General features: G+C 52.1%; 1 protein-coding gene across 3 annotated transcripts in view; it reads left to right on the forward strand.

Moving 5' to 3' along the window:
* The window catches only part of LOC116943873 (uncharacterized), a 146328-nt gene that overhangs the window by 71550 nt on the left and 52604 nt on the right, over positions 1-22174 (forward strand). For all 3 annotated transcript variants that reach the window (XM_076068133.1, XM_032957155.2, XM_076068134.1), the window contains exons 2-8: positions 8258-8559; positions 9994-10156; positions 13138-13339; positions 15093-15180; positions 16772-17137; positions 18690-19174; positions 19544-19710. In XM_076068133.1, coding sequence (XP_075924248.1) covers positions 10000-10156; positions 13138-13339; positions 15093-15180; positions 16772-17137; positions 18690-19174; positions 19544-19710 — 1465 coding nt within the window. In that variant the 5' untranslated portion in view covers positions 8258-8559; positions 9994-9999. The remainder of the gene's footprint in view (positions 1-8257; positions 8560-9993; positions 10157-13137; positions 13340-15092; positions 15181-16771; positions 17138-18689; positions 19175-19543; positions 19711-22174) is intronic.

A 22174-nucleotide genomic window follows, 5' to 3' on the forward strand; every position in this document is an offset into this window, starting at 1 on the left:
GGATGCCCAGGACCGGTTCAGATAATCGTCACCGGTGTTGGCCGTGAGTGGGTTCGTAGCGCAGCGCGCTAACCGCTACGCCACCGCTCCCCACACACTCACATACACATAGATACACACACACACAGACACACACAGATACAGACACAGAGATACACACACACACGCAAGACGTCTACGGAGCCAGGCGCGTCGGGCTTAAATCACCGCATTGAGCGAGAGCCTGGCTGGCGCCCGCCGTGACAAATGGGGAATTTCCACTGCTGGATTGAGGGCCATCGATCAGTGGAGCCGAGTGGGGGCTCCGGTGTTTGTTTGGCCATCGCAGCAGCGATTGATGGGGAAGACATCCGTACCAGAAGTGTTGTAACGCGCGCAATCCTGCACCGCCCGAACCGCTGTCCCGCTCCTCCAATTGTGCGGACACACAAAGACAAAGGACCTCCCCCCCTTCTTGTTAGCTTTCAAAATCTATAGGGGACAAGTGCTGTTAGCGAGCGCCTATTAAGGCCGGCTCAACGCGGAAATAAACATTCACAAACACACATCAGACGAACACCCACACCGACAACAGCAACTGCCATGCGCCACCAAAGATGACGGTGACGCTACCACGGCGCTCGCACCAGGCTCGGCGCACTTGCTTTGAAGTGCGTGAACATCAACGCACACAGATCCCCCGTGTAGCCTTAACAGACTGTTGGGGCAAGTGCTGTGAGCGAGTAGCAGCACCTATGAAGGCCGGCACGGCACGCGGAGGGGGTGGGTGGGTGGGTGGCCAGCAGCACCACGCCCAGCCGCCTTCGTCTCCCCAGTGGCGATGCTTACTTCACACCGCACCAGGTACTCGTTTGAGGCTGAGTCGACGTAGGGGAGGCCCAGGACAGGTTCAGATAATCGCCACTGGTGTTGGCTGTGAGCGGGAATCGAACACACAGAGGCACACAGAGACAAACACTCGCACACACGCGTCACGGGGGTCACCCGCTGCATGACAAGATGCTAATGAGCGGTTTTATTGTTGACCTGTCAGCGGTGGTTAGTTTGTTCATTTTCCTCGGCGGCGGGGGGTGGTGGGACATATTTCGGCCTAATTTGACGACGTGCCGAAGGTATTTTTTTTGTCCTAAGCGAACAAAACGGACGTTTATTCGGTTACACTGGGGGTTGCGGCCAGAGACACTGCATCATCCCGTCTGTCTGAATATTATAATCATAACCTGCAGCCTTTTGTCAAGGGGCGCCGTAGCGGCGAGATGTTATCTCCCTCGCCTGGTGTGCAGGAGGACATAGGTTCGATCCCGAGCCTGACGCCTACTGCTGTATATTTGGAGTTTGCGTGTCTTTCTATCTCATGATCACGGTGGCTAGAATATGTTAAGTACCTCGCCTGGTATAGAGGAGTGCGTGGGTTCGAACCCGACCCTGTGAGGCCTGCTATGTATTTGGAGTTTGCAGTTCTCTCTCTCTGTGGTCGCGTGGACTTTCCCCCCCCCCATCCAGATTTAGAATGAACGTCATGCGTTTAGAGTAGTTGGCTGCTGTACATTTCCACATGACGAGCCACTTCGTTGAGCTATCATTTGTGATAGCCAGGTCGCTTCTGAAAGAAGAAGAAGAGCTTCTGTATAGCTCAGTGGGCCTTACCTGGTAAAATAAAATAAAAAATAGTTGAGTTTATTATCAGTGTTCCCTACGGGACTGCCAGTCATGGTGGCGGGCAGGGCGGGGTTAGTCGTATGAGCGTAAAGACTCCACGTTGGGCAGCGTGGGGGGTTTGGTTGGAAGAGGGTGAGCCGGCACCGGCTCGTATGTCGCTCGCCACTGATGTGAGCCGTGCCCCGGCAATTGCACTCCGGGTCGCCGGGTTCAGAGAGCGCCGCACGAACCGCGGGCGACGCCACCCGCATGTCTGTGGAGCTGCGCGTTCACGTTTGCAGTGACCCAGAGAGGCTCTTCTGCTACTCGCAAAACAAACAAAAAAAGCACCTGTAACCTAATGGGAACCTTGTGATGTATTCACGCGCGTTACTTAGATGGCTATTGCTTGATACGTTCAAATTAAATGCGGTGCGTTTGATGTTATCTCCCTGGCCTGGTACGCAGGAGGCCGTGGGTTCGACGCCAGATATATTGATAAAATCTGAATTGCTAGTCTTAAGATCATTTTAAAGAGGGCCCTGCTTTTGTGTATTGGTATATATTTTTCTGAATTCCCAAAATTGTGTTTTTGGCAGCGGCCAGAGAGAGTGAGAGAGAGGAGAAGGAGGCAAAGTTTTGGATTGCGACCGAGCGAGTTGGCGCAATCGTGTTCTGGGGAATTAACGGTGGCACTTTAGAAGGTCACGGTGGCTAGGAGATGTTAACTACCTCGCCTGGTATACAGGAGGCCGTGAGTTCCATCCTGACCCTGACACCTGCTGTACATTTTGAGTTTTTGCGTGTCTCTCTCTGCCCGTGGTCGTGTGGATTTTTCTCCGGGCCATATTTATTTTCCCCTACACGTTTAGAATCGACGTCACGCGTTTCATATATTTTTTTGCCGACTGTAGATTTCCACGTGATAAGCCACTTCTTTGAGCTCTCATTTGTGGCCAGCTCGCCTCTGAAAAAGGGCTGCATAGCTCAGTGGGCCTTTACGTGGTAAAATAACATTTAAAAAAAGTTTCGTTTAACATTTTAAGATTTCCACGAAGGAAGAAAGAAACGAGAAACCACCGAACGAAAAAGTGAACCTTTTAAAATAATCGAGATGATTCGGCCGTGGATTTGTCACTGCGGTGCCGTACACTGGGGTCGCGTAACCTTCCACGAGTTTGCTGAGTGAGTCACGCAGAGGGAGGGGGCGCCGGGGGATGGGGGGGGAGCCCAAGGGTAAGGGGCCGTCAATAAATGACGTCACGCACCTAGAAGGTGGGGGGGCAGACATTTGTGACGATGTGTGACGATGGGGGGGGGTTGGAGAAATGTGACGTCACATCAAAATGCGCAACTTTAAATAAATATAGACAACACGTTCTACTTAATTAAATAGACTTTTCATAAATGTTTTCTCCTACAACATCAGAGTGCAGCGGCACATTAAATACGCACTACAATGACAATAGTTTAAAGCGATTTGAAGCATGTTTTTTTTCGAGGGGGGGGAGGGCAGAGCTTTGTGACGTCATATTTGAGGGGGGGTCTGACTTTTTGGACTGCCCCTAAATGGATTTCTCTCACTGAGCGTCACTTCTCCACACGTACACACAACCCGCACGCTTTGTGCTTTATGAAGCACGGTCTGTACAAATATAATTTAAATGTATCTTTGACGATTGGCGGCTAGCTTTGTTTTCCTTCCCTGTGTGGTTTTTCGTCGTCGTCGTTGTCGTCGTGGTTGTTGTATCCGCCAATAATTTACCCATTTCTTTACGTTCGCAGTATCGGGGCGCTAGGAACCCTAATTACTCCGTTATCCCGATTGTAAGACGCACCCCCAAACTTGTCCCCGGTGTCAATAAAGTTATACTGATCTGGTGTCACAAAGACAAAGACCCCCCATATAGCCTTAACAGACTTGCGGGGTAAGTGCTGTTGGTGAGCACTCGTGACGGCACGCGAGGGGGTGGGTGGCCAGCGCCACAAACCGGCCGCAATTTGTCTCCCTGGTGGTGATGTTTACGCACCGCACCAGGTACTCAGTTGAGGCTGAGTAGACCTAGGGGGGGCTGACCAGGACCCGGTTCAGATAATTGCCACGAGTGTTGGCTGTGAGCGGGAATCGAACTCAGGTGGTCGGGTACGTAGCCCAGCGCACTCAGCGTTGCACCGCCACTCCACATCTGGTGCCACACACACACACAGCTACCAGATTATAAGATGCACCCCCAACTTTTTCTGTGAAATATTAGGGGGTTGGCGGGGGGGGGGGGAATGTGTTTCTTATAATCCGGAGAATACTACCATGTGTGTAGTGTGCAACATCGTGTACTCTGCGAGATGCGTGTATTGGCTCAGTGGAGCATGAAGCAGCGTTCGTCACCGTTGAAAACTCCTGGACTCATTGGTGGAAATTCCACATTAATATGGCAGGGGCAAGTTTAAGTTTAGTACAACAATTGTTGACACTCTCGCTGTTTAGTACAACAATTTTAGTACAACAATTGTTGACACTCTCGCTGTTCTCGACAATCGTGGAGCTCAAATTCCAACCGAGGTCAATTCAATTCCATCGCAATTACATCATCATCTTCAGGGCTACTTACTAAAACAATTTTTTTTATTTTAACAGGTAAGGCCCATTGCGCTATATAGATATTTTTCAGAAGCGACCTGCCCACAAATGATCCCTCAACCAAATGACTTATGGCGTGGACATTGACAACAGCCAAATACTCTAAAACGTGTGACGTTCATTCTAAATGTGGAGGGAAAAACTGGACGACTCAGAGAAAAATCCACATCGGGAAGAACATGCAAACTCCAAATATACAGGCATTATCAAGGTCACGATCGAACCCACGACCTCCTGTATAACAGGCGAGGTAGTTAACACTCACCACCACAGCACCCCTTATTGTGAAGCCCACTGTAGTTGTGGTTTGCATGGACTGGGCCGTGCCATGGGAATGTGGCTTAGGATGAGGGCCTCCCCACGCCATGCACGTTTTGGGGGTTAATTGACCATACTTCACCACACTGGTCTTTGAGTTTTTGAAGGCGGGGGGAGAATGGACTTTGAGCACAAGAGAACCGTACAACACGGTGGCTTATTGCCGCACACCCCTCTGCTACCCACAACGTAGGCCCACAGCCTAACACTCGCCTGTTTTCAGAATCTGAATATTTTTTTATACTGAAGGAATCCGATGAGCTATGAAGCTCTTTTTCACAACGTGTTCATACGTGAAAATGACTATCCCGGGCACCGCCAGCTTAGTTTTTGCATTCCGGCTGATTGGGTCAATAAGTATATGGGCTAGGGGGTGGTAATAATGCATCAGATTCATCGTTGACATTGATTCTTGAGCTCACGATACACATGTGCAGCGGTCCATGTTCTTCGATTCCTACGAGCTGCATTGAATGGAATCGGATCGTGATCCTGGATCGCTACGATTCGGCAAATTGTGGGGAGGGCTGATTTCATGTCCCTCCAAAAATGAGGGGCCTGTGCTGTGCAGTCTTTTCACCGTCGCTCGTTAGGATGGTATGTCCCTGTGAGCAGTTGTAATCGGCACGACCTGGATAACCCGTACATACTTTAGATGCTACAACCGGCAACTTTGAACACGGCGTTTGTGCGAAAGGTTAACACTGTGGCCGGCTCAGAGTTGGGAGTGGAGGGTTTGAAACCAGGCATGGGGCTAATGTCACTGCTTATGCTCGAGGTCAGCAAAGGTGATGGTCTCAGCTTGGTCGCTCGCTAACGACTGCCCCCAAGAAAAGAGCAAGTTAAATTTGACAACATTTTTCACTCTGAGGGAAAAACAAATGAATGAGTTTTACTTCCATGAAATGTAAACCAAACTTTTTATTTTATTTCAGCAGCTAAGGCCCACTGAGCTATATAGAGCTATCGTCACAAGCGGTGGCTCAACGAAGTGGCTTATCCTCGTGTAGAAATTTATAATCTAAAATGCACGTTGATTCTAAATGTAGAGGGAACAAAAAATCCACGCGACCACAGGGAGAGACACGCAAACTCCAAATATACGGCAGGCATCAGAGTCGGGATCGAACCCCCGACCTCCTGTATAACAGGCAAGGGAGTTAACATCACCTAGCCACCGTGATAATGGTGAGAGAGAGAGAGACACGCAAACTCCAAATATACGGCAGGCATCAGAGTCGGGATCGAACCCCCGACCTCCTGTATAACAGGCAAGGGAGTTAACATCACCTAGCCACCGTGATAATGGTGAGAGAGAGAGAGAGACACGCAAACTCCAAATATACGGCAGGCTTCTTGGTCGGGATCGAACCCACGACCTCCTGTATAGCAGGCAAGGGCGTTAACATCTCGCGATCATGGGGCATGTGGGGAAGTGTGCTTCCTGATGAATGGGACAGCATGACAATGATACTAATAATGTCACTGCTTATGCTGTTATCACAATAATAATCACAAGTGTTACTGCTGGTACTGCTATTCCCACTGTGCTCTCCTGCACATTTTGAATGACAGCTCTGGAATTGTTCTCTGTAAAACTGGTCCTGCCATATGAATGTGGAGTTTGCGCAACGAGTAAATAGGAGCACTCCCCACTGCTGATTTTAACGTAGGCACACAATGGCTTTTGACTTATATGAGTAATAATAATAATCATATTCGATAAATGTAAAGTATAAATTGGGTCAGAATCCATTGGACATTGTTATCCAAGTTGTATGTCACAACTAGCCGAGTTATGGTGTTTGTTTGCCTGAATAACAATCGTTCTTTATTATTTATTTCCGTTTGTCCGTCAACTAAATGATGACAGCTTTTCAGAAGTCCCGAATCAAAAGTTGTAGAAAGTGGACCCCACCCAGATGTGGGGGCATATATGCCTACACATCCTACATACAATAGAATCGGTAGAATCTGCACACATTGTGAGAGGGGGGAGAAGAGGACATCAGTGAGTGCGACGGGCAAGGCGCAAAATGCTGAGAAGCCCTTCGCCTATGGCCCATGAAATTCCAGTCATTTTAAACATTGCAACTCAAGTGTGATGGCCTTCTCTGACGCCCGAGGACTGCGTTGCATTTATTTGCCATCCCCCCCCCCTCCCCGTGCTGTCCTTAATTTTGTTTTGATTTCGTCGGTTGGGTGACCCCCGGGGTCACTCCATCCCTGGTCTCTTTGCGTTTCTCACCTGAATGCACAAAGTGAAACTTAACTTAAACCGTTCCCTCCGCCTCGCCGGCGGTGGGACGAAGCTGGTGGCGTGTCAGGGAAATTCCTGGCTGGCCGTAGCGGGGAACGAACCTTCACCCATGCTCAGTGGCCAGCTGAGTGGGGTTCAGAAGAACTCGCAAACAAACGCCTGGTTGTGAAAGACCCCATGCAGAAGTATCCCCTGGGTTTTGATCTTCCACGAAACTCGTGGACCACCATAAAACTGCATCCACTGCATAAACCATGGCAGCAGCAGCAGATGCGGGACACCCTGATGCACAAATGGAAAATTAAAAACTCTCCCCAGTAATGCGACTGTGGTCACCCAGAACAGACCGTACAACGTATAACGATGGAACTCCCCCTATTCACAAATACGAAGGAGACATCACAGCGATGATACACTCCACCGCTCCTGATGCTGTCATGTGAAATTGTAGTCGTTTGCTCTGCATCTTGATCACTATTAGCACGGTTGTCTATGTACGGTGCCAAAGAAGTTCAACATACACACATGCATAGGCAGAACTCGGCCACTTCTAATGCAAAATGGAGTCTCGTTTGTCTGGATTAAGTTCATCTTGGGCTCTGAAGAGTATATATTATATATATGTCAGGCTGCCCTCCCGTAAGTTTTGGCTCCCAACATTATTATCATCCAGCCCATCTCTGAACCCCGCACAGGGCCCAAAGGTGTCAGCTGCCTGATGCCCAAGATGTTCGTGTTCATCGTTGCGGTCACCGGTGATTTGTTAGAGCGCAATTGCAGGCGTACTCGCGTCACGTGATGCCCCCCCCCCATCCTTCGCTAATTAAAAGTGCCATAAAACATGACCCAGACGCCACGAAACCCGTGGCCAGATGTTCCATCAGTTGCGGCCAAGAATTTCCCACCTCCCCCTTTGTGTCTGCGGCGGCGGCGGTGGTGATGGGCGGGCGGGCAGGCCGGCGGGTGGCCACCGTCGCGTTGCAACGGAATCCAATAATTGCTTTCTGCTGTCCTCGAAATTAAAAACGCGCGAGCGTGGTGTAATGAGCGCCGTCGACCCGGAGATCTGTGCAGGGAGTCGTAGCGTGGAATCTACAGAGTTAGAGTGAGAGAGAGAGAGCGGTGTTCCCGGAAATTTCATAGCATCCAAATACTCTTAAACGCACCATGTTAATTCCAAATGTGGACCCTGAGAAAAATCCACGCGACCACACGGAGAGAGAGACGTGTGAACTCCAGATACACAGGTGCCAGGCTCTGGATCGAACGCGCGACCTCCCGTGTGCCGGGCGAGGCGCTTAGCGTCTCGCCACCGCGGTGGGGGTTGGCGGCCTGGCAGCACCGCGTGCGTGACCCCCGCGAGCGACCCCTCTCTTCTCCGCCCTCTTCCTCCGTGCCGACAGAGTGCGGGCCCCGCGTGCGGTCTCCGCGCGCGGTCGTCGCCGACGCCGGCCCGGCGGGCAATGGGCGCTGTCGCGGCGGCCGCGTCGGCGTCGTCGTCGCTGGTCGGCAGCGCGGAGGAGGAGTTGCGGCGGTGCCGTTTCTCCGCACGGAGCGCGCGGCCCGCGACGACCGCCGGCACACGGTGATCGGCGTGCAGCTCGCCGACGACCCCGGCCCCGCGGCAGCGCGACCCCACGCGGCGACGACGGCGGGAGGGGCTCGCGTGCGGCTCAGCGGACTGCGCAGCCAGCCCGACCTGCAGGTGAGCGGCGCGACCCGGGGCGGAGCAAGCGGGGAGGTTTGGGGAAGCTCGCCGCGTCGCTTCCACCGGCGCTGCCACGCCGGGAGATCTAAAAATCTCCGCCGTTGCGTGCCGTTGCACCGCCATTGTTGGTCTTCGTCAGCGCACCGCAGCCTCGACTGACATCTCGGGCTGTATCGTAATTCAGACTCGGTGGTGCCAAGGTGGCGAGATGTTAACTACCTCGCCTGTTATACAGCAGGTCGTGGGTTCGATCCCGACCCCTGACGCCTGCTGTGTATTTAAAGTTTGCTTGCTGTGTATTTGAAGTTTGCTTGCAACTATTTTATCATGATACGTTGTTGGATGTTACTATGTCAACTTACAGTTTATAGGTTTTTGTATAAACTTAATCTAAAACAATGTTGCGTCTGTCATATGTTCACCGGTGTCTACAGCAGTACCGTACCTACCACTCCGTACACAAACAAATCACATTTTAATTGTATCACTATTATTGTAATTAGTATTAAACTTATTTATCCAGGAGAGCCCCAACGAGTCACATGATTCTTTGGAGGAGGGTCCTGCCAAGTTTGTCTTTGCAGGATGGGGGCGTTGAGGTGCTGTGTGTGTGTGTGTTTATGGTCACGGGAATAATTTGACCATACTTCACCCCGCTGCTCAGGGACGTGTTGGCGACGTCAATTGCGAAAACCTTGGCTACAGTTACCGGCCTTGTGCATTATCATGACAGCCGTGTACTCGCACTCGTGCCTGGCGGGACATGGTCGGCCGCCAAGCACAGTGTGATGTGTTCAGCCGTCCGCGCCGAGGAGACAAAAAGGCAGCTGATCGCACCGCACTATAGGTGCTCGCTAAGAGCACTTGCCTCTGCCGTCAGTAAGGTTCCGTTGAAGGTGTTGTTACGCGTGCGTGCGTGTATGCGTGCGTGTGCGTGTGTGCGTGCGTGCGTGTGTGTGTGCGTGTGTGCGTGCGTGTGTGTGTGTGTGTGCGCGCTTGCTCCTTAGTGGGGAAGCGTTAGCAGTTACTGCCAGACATCTGTGCTAAAGAGCTTCATAGCTCAGCGGGTTTCTCCACGATAAATAAAGATTCTGATTCCGAAACCGCACTGCGCAACGAACCCAGCGACCCAAGTTCGATTCCAGCTCACGACCAATAACAGCGGCGAACATTTGAACCGGTCCTGTGCCTCCTCTAGATCGACTCAGCCTTGAATGAGTACCTGGTGTGCTGTGTAAATATCAGCACTGGCTAGCAAAAAAGGTGGCCGGGCGTGGTGCTGGCCGCCCATCCTATGAAGGTTGCCATGCCAAACTTCATGCCAACCTTCATAGGCGCTCGCTCACAGCACTTGACCCCAACGGCCTGTTACAGGCTTCACGGGGGAACTTTATCTTTGTGTTTGCGTCCCTTGTGAACGCGTGCGAGCAGGACGCCATGCAGGCCGCCGACACGGACTTCGGCCCCTACCGGCCCATGAAGGGGGGGCCGGATGTGATGTCGGAGAATGACCCAAGGTTCATCAGAGGGACCAAACAGCGCGTGTCACTTCCTGTCGTCCGCTCGGCCAACCAGAGCAAAGAGAAAACGCTCGGTAAGGTGGGATGACGGCCGATCTCTTTCAAGACCGAGAAGAGAGGAGGATGCGGACAGGGGAATTGTGAATTTTAGCGAGATAATTTTGGGAGGGCTGTGACCGAATCGCACGGAATGTGCCCGATCTCGGAAGCTAAGCAGGAGTGAGCCTGTGGAGTGCTTGGATGGGTGACTGCCACGCACAGGCAAGCTATCGTCGGTGCTGTGTTGTGGGTTGCAGAGGGCAGTGCGGCAAAGAAATCTACCATTGTACTCTCCTTCTCCTGTACTTCTACTCCAAAGTCCCGAAACGCATGCTTCCGCCTTCACCAGCGTGCTGCACTGACCAGCACGGTGAAGTATGGCCAATTCACCCCCGCGACCTTCATGGCACGGTGAGGTCCTCACCCCGGGCAGTGGCGTTGACAAAGGGGGCTGCCCGTGCAGACATGTGCAAATTTAGCAAAGCGGCGTTCACGTGTGTTTGAGCAGCAGCGGCGGCAGCGGCTTCTGCGAATTGCTGAGTTAATCTTGGATGGCTGCCCTGGATTCTCCAAACTGTGGAATCTGTCTTTGAAATATGTGACCCAAAAAGCCTCGTGGCAGAAATGTCTAAATTCTAATGATAAACAGACCTGTTTTTACTCTTTGGTTCTATTCGGTAAAGTCACGTAGGTAAAACAAATTAAAATAAATTGAAATAAAATGAAAGAAACAATTAAAACACGACGTTTCGGAGGCAAAGCAAGCTTCCGTCTTCAGGTGGGACCAGTCACAGCAAAATCGCTGCACCAAGAGTATGAATCCTTGCAGTCACGAAAGCTTCAAATCTAGACCTGTTTTTCACCATTAACGAAACCGGCATTTATAATGCCGGGTTGAGCGAAGCAGCGACTTATTTTATTTTTCCGTGGCATCTCCCGTCTCCGGCTCGGTGGGCTGACACACTTGGCGTCGATAATAAAAGAGTTTTTCGGGGGGGTTGGATTCTATAAATATAAATGTGTTGTTAAATGCGCTACCACCCGACACTCGTATGGTTTGCATGCCTGTCAACCCCTTATCAGTGCCCTACCTTATTACAAGCCAAGTCCCACCACAAGGGAGAAACACAAACTATGTTTGTTGTTGCCCGTATTGAAACGGCTGCACGCCGTATGGACCTGAACACTCAATTTCCCTGTACAAGAATAAGGGGTAAACCGTATGGCTTGATAGGTATGGGTGTGTCATGTAAACAAACGTGAAAATTAGTTCAGCACAGCGAGTGTGATGAGAGAGTAAACCCACAGAATTTACAATTCTCAAGTACTGTAACGTTTCGCCGATGACTACAACAAGCCGCTTCATCAGGCAATTAACCGGAATTGTGAAGAAGTCTTTCTGCTTCCGGTCTTAAATAGATGGGGAGGGAAGTTGACGTCGTCACTGTGTGAGCCCAATCACATCAAGTCGCCCGCCCGCCCGCCCGCGTTGGGCACGTCCGCCGGGTTCGGCGGGCGAGACCTCACCGAGAGGGCGACGTCGCCGACGCTCCATGCCAGGGCTCGACGTTTGCCGGCCCGCCTCTCCTGGGAAGCCTGGACGAGTGGCACGTCGGCCGCCGCCGCCGCCCTCCGGCGGAGGACATTCTTGTGCGGCCTCTGCCGTGTTCCTCTCCCAGTCCCCTTGGCCTTTTGAGCCGTTGTGGGGCCACACGGACCGCTTGCCTTCACTGACATCTCCTTGCAGCGTCTCTCCACTTCTCTCTTGTCCGTCGCCGCGCTCTTTCAAGTGAGGCGGCTTTCCATCCCGTCGGGCGTTCGACGACGTTCGAAGTCCCGTCGCCTCGCCGTCTTCCTACCTCCGCTAGCTCCTGCCACGGTCGCCGCCACCGCCGTCCTTTGCAGCCGGTCACCATTGATCCTGGTCGCGTGTTCATGCTGACGTGATCAACCTATTTGGTTGGGTAGTTTGCAGGTTGGGAGCGGTGGTGGGGAACATAGACACGGGGGAGGGGGGGGGGGGGCACAGGAGCGATGGCTGCTGTGTCTGTGCTTTTCTGTGCTCTCCGTACTGCGTGGTGGTTCAGGCTCAGGTCCTGCTTGGCTCTCCCCCTAGGTCAACTCGGCCTGAATTATGAGTACCTGACGTCATATTGGCTCGGTGTGCTCCGCGGGTAGGCTGAGCCCATTTTCCACCTTTCCTTCCCAGGTCAATAAAATGGGCCTCCTGAGCACCCCCCTAAAGACTGACTCGGTCTTAAATGAGCTCCTGGTGCAGTGTGTAAATCATCATCACCACTAAGGGGAGACAAAACTGGCCAAGATTGTTGCTGTCCACACCACCCTTTTTGTGCCTGCCCCGTGCCGACCTTCATAGGCGCTCGCTTATAACAGCACTTGCCTCAACGGTCCATGCGGGCCACGCAGGACATCGTTTACCCCGCTTCCACTGGCACGTCCGAGCCGGGCCAGCGCGGGGCCCTCGTGGCACGGGGTGGTTTTCCACTGGGGCTGTCTTTTTTGTACTGAGCCAGAACTGAGCCGTGACTGCGCTGTTCTCACGAGAGATCTGCATCTGGCTCGGGGCACAAGCAGTTCCTAGGCTGCGTCGTTTACCCGTGTCTCAACTTACCGATTTTGGGTGTTCCATCTGGAAGGAATTTCCCAGCGATATATTTTATTCAATTGAAAATATATTTTTTTTAAATGAGAGATACATGAATCTGGTTCGGTTGGGGGGGCAAGCAGGGCCAGAGTGGCGGGCTTCCTCATTCATCTTTCTATATAAAAATCCACTAGGCTCGTTCATTGCGTGTGATGTCAGCGGTGCTGCTCGGGTACTACAGTGGGAAAAAAATGTAATAAAAAGTACAGTAATCAAATAACAAAACAATAATAATAAAACAATGATCTGGGCCGCGCGCGCCAAGATAGCCCGGCCGGCCGTGCGAGCGGAAACGAACCTGTGTGTGTGTGTGTGTGTATGTGTGTGTATGTTTATTTCGGGTTCGTGCAGGCGTGCTGTACCTGCACTACGGCGGGGAGACCCGGCAGACCGTGATGCCCAACGCGGTGACCACGCTGGACACGGTGCGCGCCCTCTTCGTCAAGGCCTTCCCGGATGTGCTCAGCATGGCCGCGCTGGAGGCCCCGGACGCCGCGTTCCTCCTGCGCGACGCTGGGTCCACCGCCACTTTCCGTCTCCTCTCCGACCTGCGGTAGGGACGGCGGTTTCCCTCCAAAACGGTCATCCCGTTGATCCTTCCGAGTTGGGGAGGTTTCTTACTTTTTGTAAATGGTTCATGGAGCCGCAAAGTTGATGTGCCTGTCTCGGTCTACAATCTCGATTGAAAACGCATTTGTTTTGGAACTGCTTTTTGTGTTTAGTTTGTTGTCCTTCCCACGCGTCCTCCGATTTAGCACGGTTGGTTATGTACAGTGCGATAGAAGTTCAACATACAATTCCGGCAAGCCCGGTATGGGTGACACTCTGGGTTAGGATCTGGGTGTCAGCCGCCTATGATTGAACCTGGTTGTCAAGTCCAGCCAGTCTGTTGACTTTCATGCTGCAACGTGGGTATCATATTTGTTTAAGAACATTTTTTTTTTACATAGCACTGTCTCACCATAGTGAACATAAACAGCAGAACGGATTTGAAAAGTTAATGGTGGAAATGGACGAAACTCAAACTGGCTGATATACAGGAATTGAATGAACTTGGATTCTCAAGTCAAGTCAGTTGGTGGTCTCTGGCTGCTTTTCAGCACAACCATCCATGACTGCACAACAGAGAGCATGTTAAATTGGGATTTTTTTTTACTTTATTGGGTTATACACCGTCTCTTGAGAATTAAAAACATCGGTTTGACTGCCCAGTGACAAATGCTACCATGCGGCCGGGTGGGTGGAAAAATGTGGCGCGCCCATGAGCGAGTGGATCACTCCATAGCATCTCGGATGTAGTTCTGTGAGATCCGCTTCCTCTAATCGTGGCCCTCTTGGCGTCTCTCGTAACCGCAAGCGTGCACCGTTTCCTTTGCTGCTCTGCGCATGCCTTGGCTTTTGTTCTTTGCCAGTGTCCATTTGCTTCGTCGGTGTCCGTGTTTGTGATCCGCACGTCCAGGGCGGGTAATGTCTCTATTGGATTGGCTTCTCCGGGTTTCCCCTCCACGATTAGAAACGTGCGTTTAGGGTTTTAAGATTATTTTGCTGCTATAAATGTCCAAATTTATTATAAGACACTTTGTTGAGCTATGATTTGTGGCCAGGTCGCTTCTGAAAAGCAAGTGAATACAGTAAAACCTTGGATTGCGAGTAACTTGGTCTGCGAGTGTTTTGCAAGACGAGGAAAATTTTTAAATAAATATTAATTTGATAAACGAGCAAGGTCTTGCAATACGAGCAGTACGTATACGCTTTGTCTGCTGAGCGTCACGTGATCACAACTGATAAACGGAGTGCTTTGATATACGAGTGCTTTGGATTACAAACACATTTCCGGAACGAATTATGCTCGCAATCCAAGGTTTTACTGTACCTCAGTGGGGCTTTGTCTGGTAGGGTAGGGGATGGTTTAGTTTTATTCGTATGTGTTTGTTGATTTATTTACCTTTCTTGTACTTTGCACTACTATCATATTTTGGCATTGTTTGTCGTTGTGACGTTCTTACCCGCCTCTACTGGACATCTGTGAAAAGAGATTTACAGCTCATTGGATTCAGTCAGTACAAATACATATTCTGATTATGATTATAAGAGAAAAAATTCACCCGGTTGTCCAGGATTGATGCCTTGCATGACAAACACGTAACGCACGCACGCACACACGCACACACATGTCAAATCTACACGGTATGCATTTATACAGTGAACACCCGGTCACATGTTCTACACGCATTTTTTTTTTTTACTTGGCGCGTTTAATCCAGTCGCGCTGATCGTCCTGTTCGATTATCATCTCAATGTTCCAGGGAGATAACAAACAAGGCCACCCTGAAGGTCGGTTTCAGGGCCCCCGTCAACAGACAGCCCCAGGCCCTGAACGGAGGAGACATGTGGGTAAGCGTTGAGAAACCATCACAGCGGACATGTGCACGAGCGATGTTTTTATTACATTTATTCATTTAAGAGCCCAATACAGGTCTGTTCTCCGATAACGTGAGTTGTTTTCATCACGCCAATTGGATAGAACGCGATGAATGTATCGGGGAATACGTCTGTTTATAATGCGGCTGGATCTAACACCACTGAGAAGGAGCGGGCGGTCGCGCGTAGCTTCATCGCACAAGGTGGGATGCTGCTGCTGGATGCTTCTAGAAGCTAACCACGACGCCCTCAGTCTTTACTGAGCCCGCGTACGCATCTGACGTGTTCGCGCGTGGAGCGTGCTTTTACCCCGTACCGCACTTATTGCAACGCGATTTTTCCCGTAACGCGGTTGTTCTTCAGGAATACGCAGCTACTGCCGCGTCGATAGGAGAAACCGTACGGAACGCGAATGACAAGCCCCCCGGGGTCAGGTGCAAATGGACTCGGGGCAGGCTGAAGGTGCCCTGGGCTATTGCTGCAACGCCTCCCTTCTGGCCACGGCGCCTACTGCGGCCGTGTTACGTGTGCCGCTAGCACGTCGAATTGTTTACCAGGCTGAACGCCCCCCCCCCCCCTGCTTAGCTTTTGAGAGCTGCAGAGATGGGGTGCGTTCCCAATGAAGTTTGTAAATGCAGAGCAGTATTATTATTATTATCATCGTTCACGTGTTGTTTGATGTTCATCACATTTAGATATATCTAGATCCTTGTTTGTTAACCGATTCGTACTTTGGCCACCCTATACAGGTTAAGACGGTCAGTCGTAATTTGCCCAGTCATCAGCCAGGAGATAATCTGCCCGATCCGGTTTGCACTGCAGCGGACTTACTATATTTCACCTTCATTTAACACCGATTTATATTTGCAATTTTGGCCGATTCCTTGCGTCGTGCAGTTGTTTTTGTTCTTATTTCTATTGACATCATTGCCGTCCGGCTTTTTGTCATTTTTATGACCCGGGTCACTCTTGCGAACGAGACTCATCCTGCTATCTGAAGCTCTCGCCTGGTTACACAAAACAAATTTGTACTTGAAACTATTTCCTATGCAACTAACTGCCACTGTGCTGAGAAGAGTAGTCGACTAAGTACCGTAGTCACGTGACCAGCCGGAATTCTCGCTTCTCTGCACTAGCCGCGTTGGCCACAGCATTAACAGGGATGCCACAGTGGCGAGATGTTATCTCCCTCACCCGGTATACAGCAGTTCATGGGTTAAATCCCGACCCTGATGCCTACTCTGTATATCTGGAGTTTGCATGTTCTGCCCGTGGTCACGTGGATTTTTCTCCAGGTCCTCCGGTTTTTCCCTCTACGTTTAGAAACATGCGTTTGGAGTATTTTGCTGCTGTACATTTGCACATGATGATAAGCCACTTATTTGAGCTGCTATGATTTGTGATAGCCAGATAGCTCCGTGGGCCTTTCCTGGTAAAATAAAATCAAAAGTACTTTAAATCGTAAAAAATAGTTTTAATAGCAGCCGGCGCTGCCCTGTAGCTTTTGGAACGCTTCTGACTTTCATTCCATTCTTGAACCGTCCTGTCGTCGTTCCTTGCCCAGGAGGAGTCGGCGCGTCGCTCGCACAGCGTCGGCTACCGACACGGCTCTCTCTCCGGCTCCGCTACGCCAACCGTGCCGCAGTCCCCCGCTCAGCGCCACTACTCGCTGCAGCAGCGGCAGCAGCAGCTGCAGCAGCAGCTGCAGCAGTCCTCCGCCGTCGCCGGATTCATCTCGGGCATCCAGGGCCCGAGCGCCTTCTCCCCGGCGGCCGCCTTCTTTGGGCCGCCGTCGCCGTCCGCCTCCACCTCGTCCGTGGCGGCGCTCGGCTCCATCCTGGAGCGGCGAGACGTCCGCCCCGACGAGGACTTGCGCAACCGCGACGTGCTCCTGGTGCGCAGCGACGCCGGCGTCCTGCACTACCCGCAGGTCAGCAACCGCCCCCACCGCAGGCTTCCACGGCTGCGACCCTCGGGCAGGCAGCGGTTTGCGCAGGCCGATTTTGCTCGCGGTCGACGTTTGCTCCGGGTTTGGGTTCGTGTTGGATCGTGACGACGACGGCGACGGCGACATGGGCAGGTAACCCCGTCGGTGTCCACTGCGCGTTTCGTTATTTGAAGCAATTGGCGGGACCCCGGGGTCTCATCGCTGCCCCGGGGTGGGAGAAACCGCGTAGCGACACGAGTCTTGCCTTACCGACAACAAAACTAGTGGTCAATCGATTGGCCTCGTCGAGAGCTACTCGGGGCACTAAGTTTCGTAAAAAAAATTGAAAAATTACATAAACACGTTAAATTCACTGCCTGGGGGGCGGCGGCGGGCTTGCCTTGGCAAAGAAGCTGAGGATCGACGGCTGACCGGAGGGCGACTGCGGCGGACGCCCCGGGGCTTGCGTGTGGCCGGTGGGGTGGCGCCCATCGTGTCGATCGCCGCCTGCTGCTGGCGCTTGTTGGTGCGAGTCTGGGCGGGCGGCGCGTTGCTGTCGGAATCACGAGTGGGCGGACTGAAAAATAATAATTATTGACCTGATTTTTGCGGGACCCCGGGGTCCCGCCAAATTATTCATTTGATGTTCCCACTCTCCTCCTCCGTCTTAGTGACAATATGGCTCAGCTAGTGGCCACGTCATCGTCAAGCCATTCTCTGTGAGGTCTTCCTCTCTTTCCATTCTTCTGAAGAAACACGCTTGTAATTTTCCTGTTGTTGTCCATGCTACACATGGGTCCAAATGGTGCCAGTTTCCTTCTCATCACTGCTTGCCTCATCAGGTCGTTTTCCTCTATACGCAACATTTTTTTCACTTGGATATGCACGGGGCGCCCTAAAAATCAGAGGACCCGTAGATAATTCCACGCGACCACGGGGAGAGAGACATGTACACTTCAACTACACAGCAGGCGTCAAGGTTCGGGATCGAACCCACGACCTCCTGTATACCAGGCGAGGTGGTTAACATCTCGCCACCTCGGCACCACCGAGTCTGAATTACGATACAGCCTGAGATGTTATTCGAGGCTGTGGTGCGCCGACGAAGACCAAAAATGGCGGTGTAACGGTACGCAACGGTGGAGATTTTTTTCATATCCCGGCGTGGCAGTGGCGGTGGAAGTGTCATGGCGAGTTTCTCAAATCTCCCCACTTGCTCCTCCCCACTTGCTCCTCCCCACTTGCTCCTCCCCGGCGGTGTAAACGAGCACCCCGCAGCCGATCGTTCTTGCGGTGGGGCAAAGCGTGGGTCCTCCCACCTCTTCCCAGATGTCGAGCCAGTGTCAAAAAAGTAGGCCAAAGTATTCTGTCAAGGTGGCTTCCAAGCTCCCTCCAGCGGGGAAGCCCTTCCGCCGGCAGTGCGTATCTTTAACTTCTTTCGCACCGGACGTGGCCAACTGTGCTAAACGGAGGTGCGGGGGGTGGGAATAACGACAAGGGACGTGGGGGTGCGAGTCATTGCGGCGCTGTGCCTCGACCCATTTTCCCACCGCAGGCACTCGTCGGCACCGTCGGAGGTGGAGGCGGTGGAGGAGGTGGAGGCGGCCGCTACAGCCTGGCGGCATCGGGCCACGCCGTCGCGTCCTCGTACTCCGCCGGCGACCGAGGCGGCCGCTCGGGCCCCTGGGACGACTCGGCGTTGCCGCGCACGTACGCCGGGTCGTGCCAGTGGCGCGGCCACGACAGCTGTGGCCACCACCACCAGCAGCAGCAGCAGCAGCAGCAGCACGCGCGGTCCCGTACGCCGCCCGCGTCGCTGCACGCCCTGCAGGCGTCGCTCGCCCCGCGCACCGTCGTGCCCATCGCGCTGGACGAGCACGACTCCGGCGCCGGGCGGCGCTGGGCGCCGGCGTGGGGGGCCACCGCCACCGCGACGCTGCCCCCCGAGCAGCAGAGACGGAAGGTGTCGGTGGGCTCCTCCGACACCGGCACCGTCACGCCGTTCAGGCCCATCGGCCACGTCGATGACCGGGAGACGCGGTGAGCGGCGTGGCCCGGGGCACTGGGGGAGAGCCCTGCCCCCGCCCCAGCCCATCACCCCCCACATTCCCCCGTGGAGGTTCGGTTCGTGGTGGGGAAGAGGGGGCGCCACGGTGGCTAGGAGATGTTAACTACCTCGCCTCGATCGCGACCCTGACACCTGCGGTATATTTGGAGTTTGCGGTGTCTTTCTCCCCGTGGTTGCGTCGATTTTTTTTTGGGTTTACAGTATTTGGCTGCTATGAATTCCGACGTGACAAGCTACTTCGTTGAAAAAGAGCTATATAAATAAAAATAGTGACAGAACGGTACTTGCCCCAACTGTCTGTTAAGGCTATAGGGGGGATCTTTGTCTTTTTTCCACGGCAGGGAGCGCATGGAGTCGATGGAGAGGCAGATCGCGTCGCTCACGGAGCTGCTGCACCGCAGCGTCACGCGGGAGGACGCCGCCGCCGCCTCCTCCTCCTCGGGAGCCATGCAGTCGGCACGCGCTGGCACCACCGCCTCCAGCGCCGTCTCGTACGCAGGCCAGCCTGGTACGCCCGCACCCAGCGCAGCCGACAACTGAACTGCAAACGATATTTTTTTATTTTACTAAGTAAGGCCCACGGAGCTACGTAACCCTTCTGGAAAAAATCCACAAAGTCAGAACTTTTTTTGATGACCCAGCTGAAACCATCAACCCGCTCCACTCGGGGAGAGCCCTGTTCAACTGCGGGCAGGTGACACCTGGATTCAAACCCAGGACACCCGCCGTGCTGTCTTAGTGCTCTGACCCCTGACCCCAGACCCACGCGGCCGTCACCACCACCTCTCTGGAGATTCTAACAAAACCTCCACGCTTAGTACGCGCAACGAGAGCTAAACTAAACGATTGTTTTTAATTTACCGGATGAGGCCCCACTGAGCTATCGCCGAAGCTCTTTCTCAGACGGCGACCTGCCCACCACAAATGGTAGCTCAACGAAGTGGCTTTTTATCGCGTGGAAATGTGCAGCAGCCTCCTCCTCCAACACCCGTGCGTGGATCGTCCGGGTTTGCTGAGCGATAGCTGTCGCGTTGAATTCGGAATGTCGATGATCGTTGCCGGAGAGGCCTCCGTTCAACTGCTGCAACTCAAGCTCCTTTCACAGACGTGGCTGCGACAAGTAATCGGCAGGGAAGTGTTGAGCCCGAGTGTGTGTGTGTGCGGATCGTACTTAGGCTTTCCCGGCTACTCATCGTGTTTGTCTTTGTTCAATTATCTTATGTTTTCATCTCCTTTATTTTTGTTCGTAAAGAATGTAATGCACCTCCGATGAGCAAGGTCGGCAGTGTACGTTGCGAAAGAAGCTCAACATAAGTCGGTGACATGTAACACGCGTGCCGATACTCGCCGTTTGCATCACGACCGATGTAGGCACGCTCATGTCGCTAGAGAATGTGCTCTGCATAACGTCTGCTCCATCGCAGAATGCCTGTGGTATATAACCCAGCAGCTAATTGGGCCCTTCCTGCTGAAATAAATACGATCTCTATTTATATATGAACCTTATGGCGAGACCCCGGGGTCCCGAATAAACGGAAGTCCCACCGCGCAGATAAACGACGCGACCCACCTGGCGTGGATCATTCTGTTGTCGTTTCGTCCAAGCACAGCGAGGACGAATGCGCTAAACAAGCGAAATTTTGATTAGCGCATTGTGTAGAGCTCGTCGAGAGAAATAGACTGCCGTATCGTTCGCCTTCAAGAGACATAACATGACGTCGCAACGCAGTTGATGCGAGAGCCCCGGGGGCTTGAGGGACCCTGGGGTCCCATCATAAGGTTCGTATATCGTTAACTGCGCTGCTGCAGGTGCGATAAAATAAATTAAATATCTTCACGCGCGCTGCTTGAATCATACTATGTAACACAATTTTTGTTCCTGGGTAGTGAGTGTTATTTCGTAATTGCTTATGCCTAAAAAGTAGAGAAAGTGGCTATTATTCCCCACAAACTTTGCTTTTGTGACCAGGACAGTGATACTTTGAAGTTTGCCTATTTTCCAGAACATTCCAGATAGGTTCATTGCTGAGCAAAGTTTGTGGGGAATGATAGCCATTTTCTGTACTTTTGAGGCATAAGCAATTCGGAAATAACACAGGAACAAAAAAAAATTGTTACACAGTGTCATCAGCTGCTCCTCACTCATCGCGGGGTCTTTCCGCGATTGCTTCGAGAGGGAATAAAAACGTTTGGCCCCTCGCTCTGCGTAGGTGAACAATTAAAACAAAAGTATAGTGCAGTGGTAATCGGAGCAGTGAGAGCAGTGGGGGGGGGAGCGTAGGCTGTGGCAAATATTCACGTGCACAGTTTCATTTCAGCAGGAGTAAATGCGCATTTATATTGTGTTTGACGGTGGAGTGGTGGCGCAACGGTTAGGGACAGTGCTGTCAGAACCTGTCCGTGGCCATGGATAATATCAAGGAGGAGAAGTTATTGTCATCGAAGCAATTCCTTTATTAAGCCAAGTAAAATCTGTAATAATAGGAATTATTGCGCCGACAAAGGTTAGCAGTGTAGAAATAAGTAAATTAAATAGACAATAGTAATATCTTGTAACAACATTTCATACTCTGGTACATCCGTATTATATTTTAGTCCGCAGATAATTACTGCTCATCGAAGCAACTGAATTGAAAAGGGCATTTGCTGTGTCTGTGCCACAATCGTGGAATTCCCTACCGTTGGAAATTCCGTTCATCTGATAATGTGGATACTTTTAAGTCTCCTTCTCAAAGCCACATCTTCTTAAGTCAGTTTACTGTGTTTAGTTTATTCTATTTAGCTTCTCCGTCTCTCTTGGCCCTTTCCTTATTCTTACAAAGGCGCCTTGAGACATTAGTTCAAGGCACCTTACAACTACAGTAAACCCTTGTTAATTCGACACATATGGGGCTCTGGCCTTGCCGAATTATACAATATTCCGAATTATGTACAATGGTACTCCCCAGTGCCTCCTGCCCCAATAGCTTTTT

Source organism: Petromyzon marinus, chromosome 19 (genome assembly GCF_048934315.1).
Source record: "Petromyzon marinus isolate PM22_M1 ecotype Great Lakes invasive population chromosome 19, UKy_Petmar_22M1.pri1.0, whole genome shotgun sequence".
Lineage (NCBI taxonomy): Eukaryota > Metazoa > Chordata > Hyperoartia > Petromyzontiformes > Petromyzontidae > Petromyzon > Petromyzon marinus.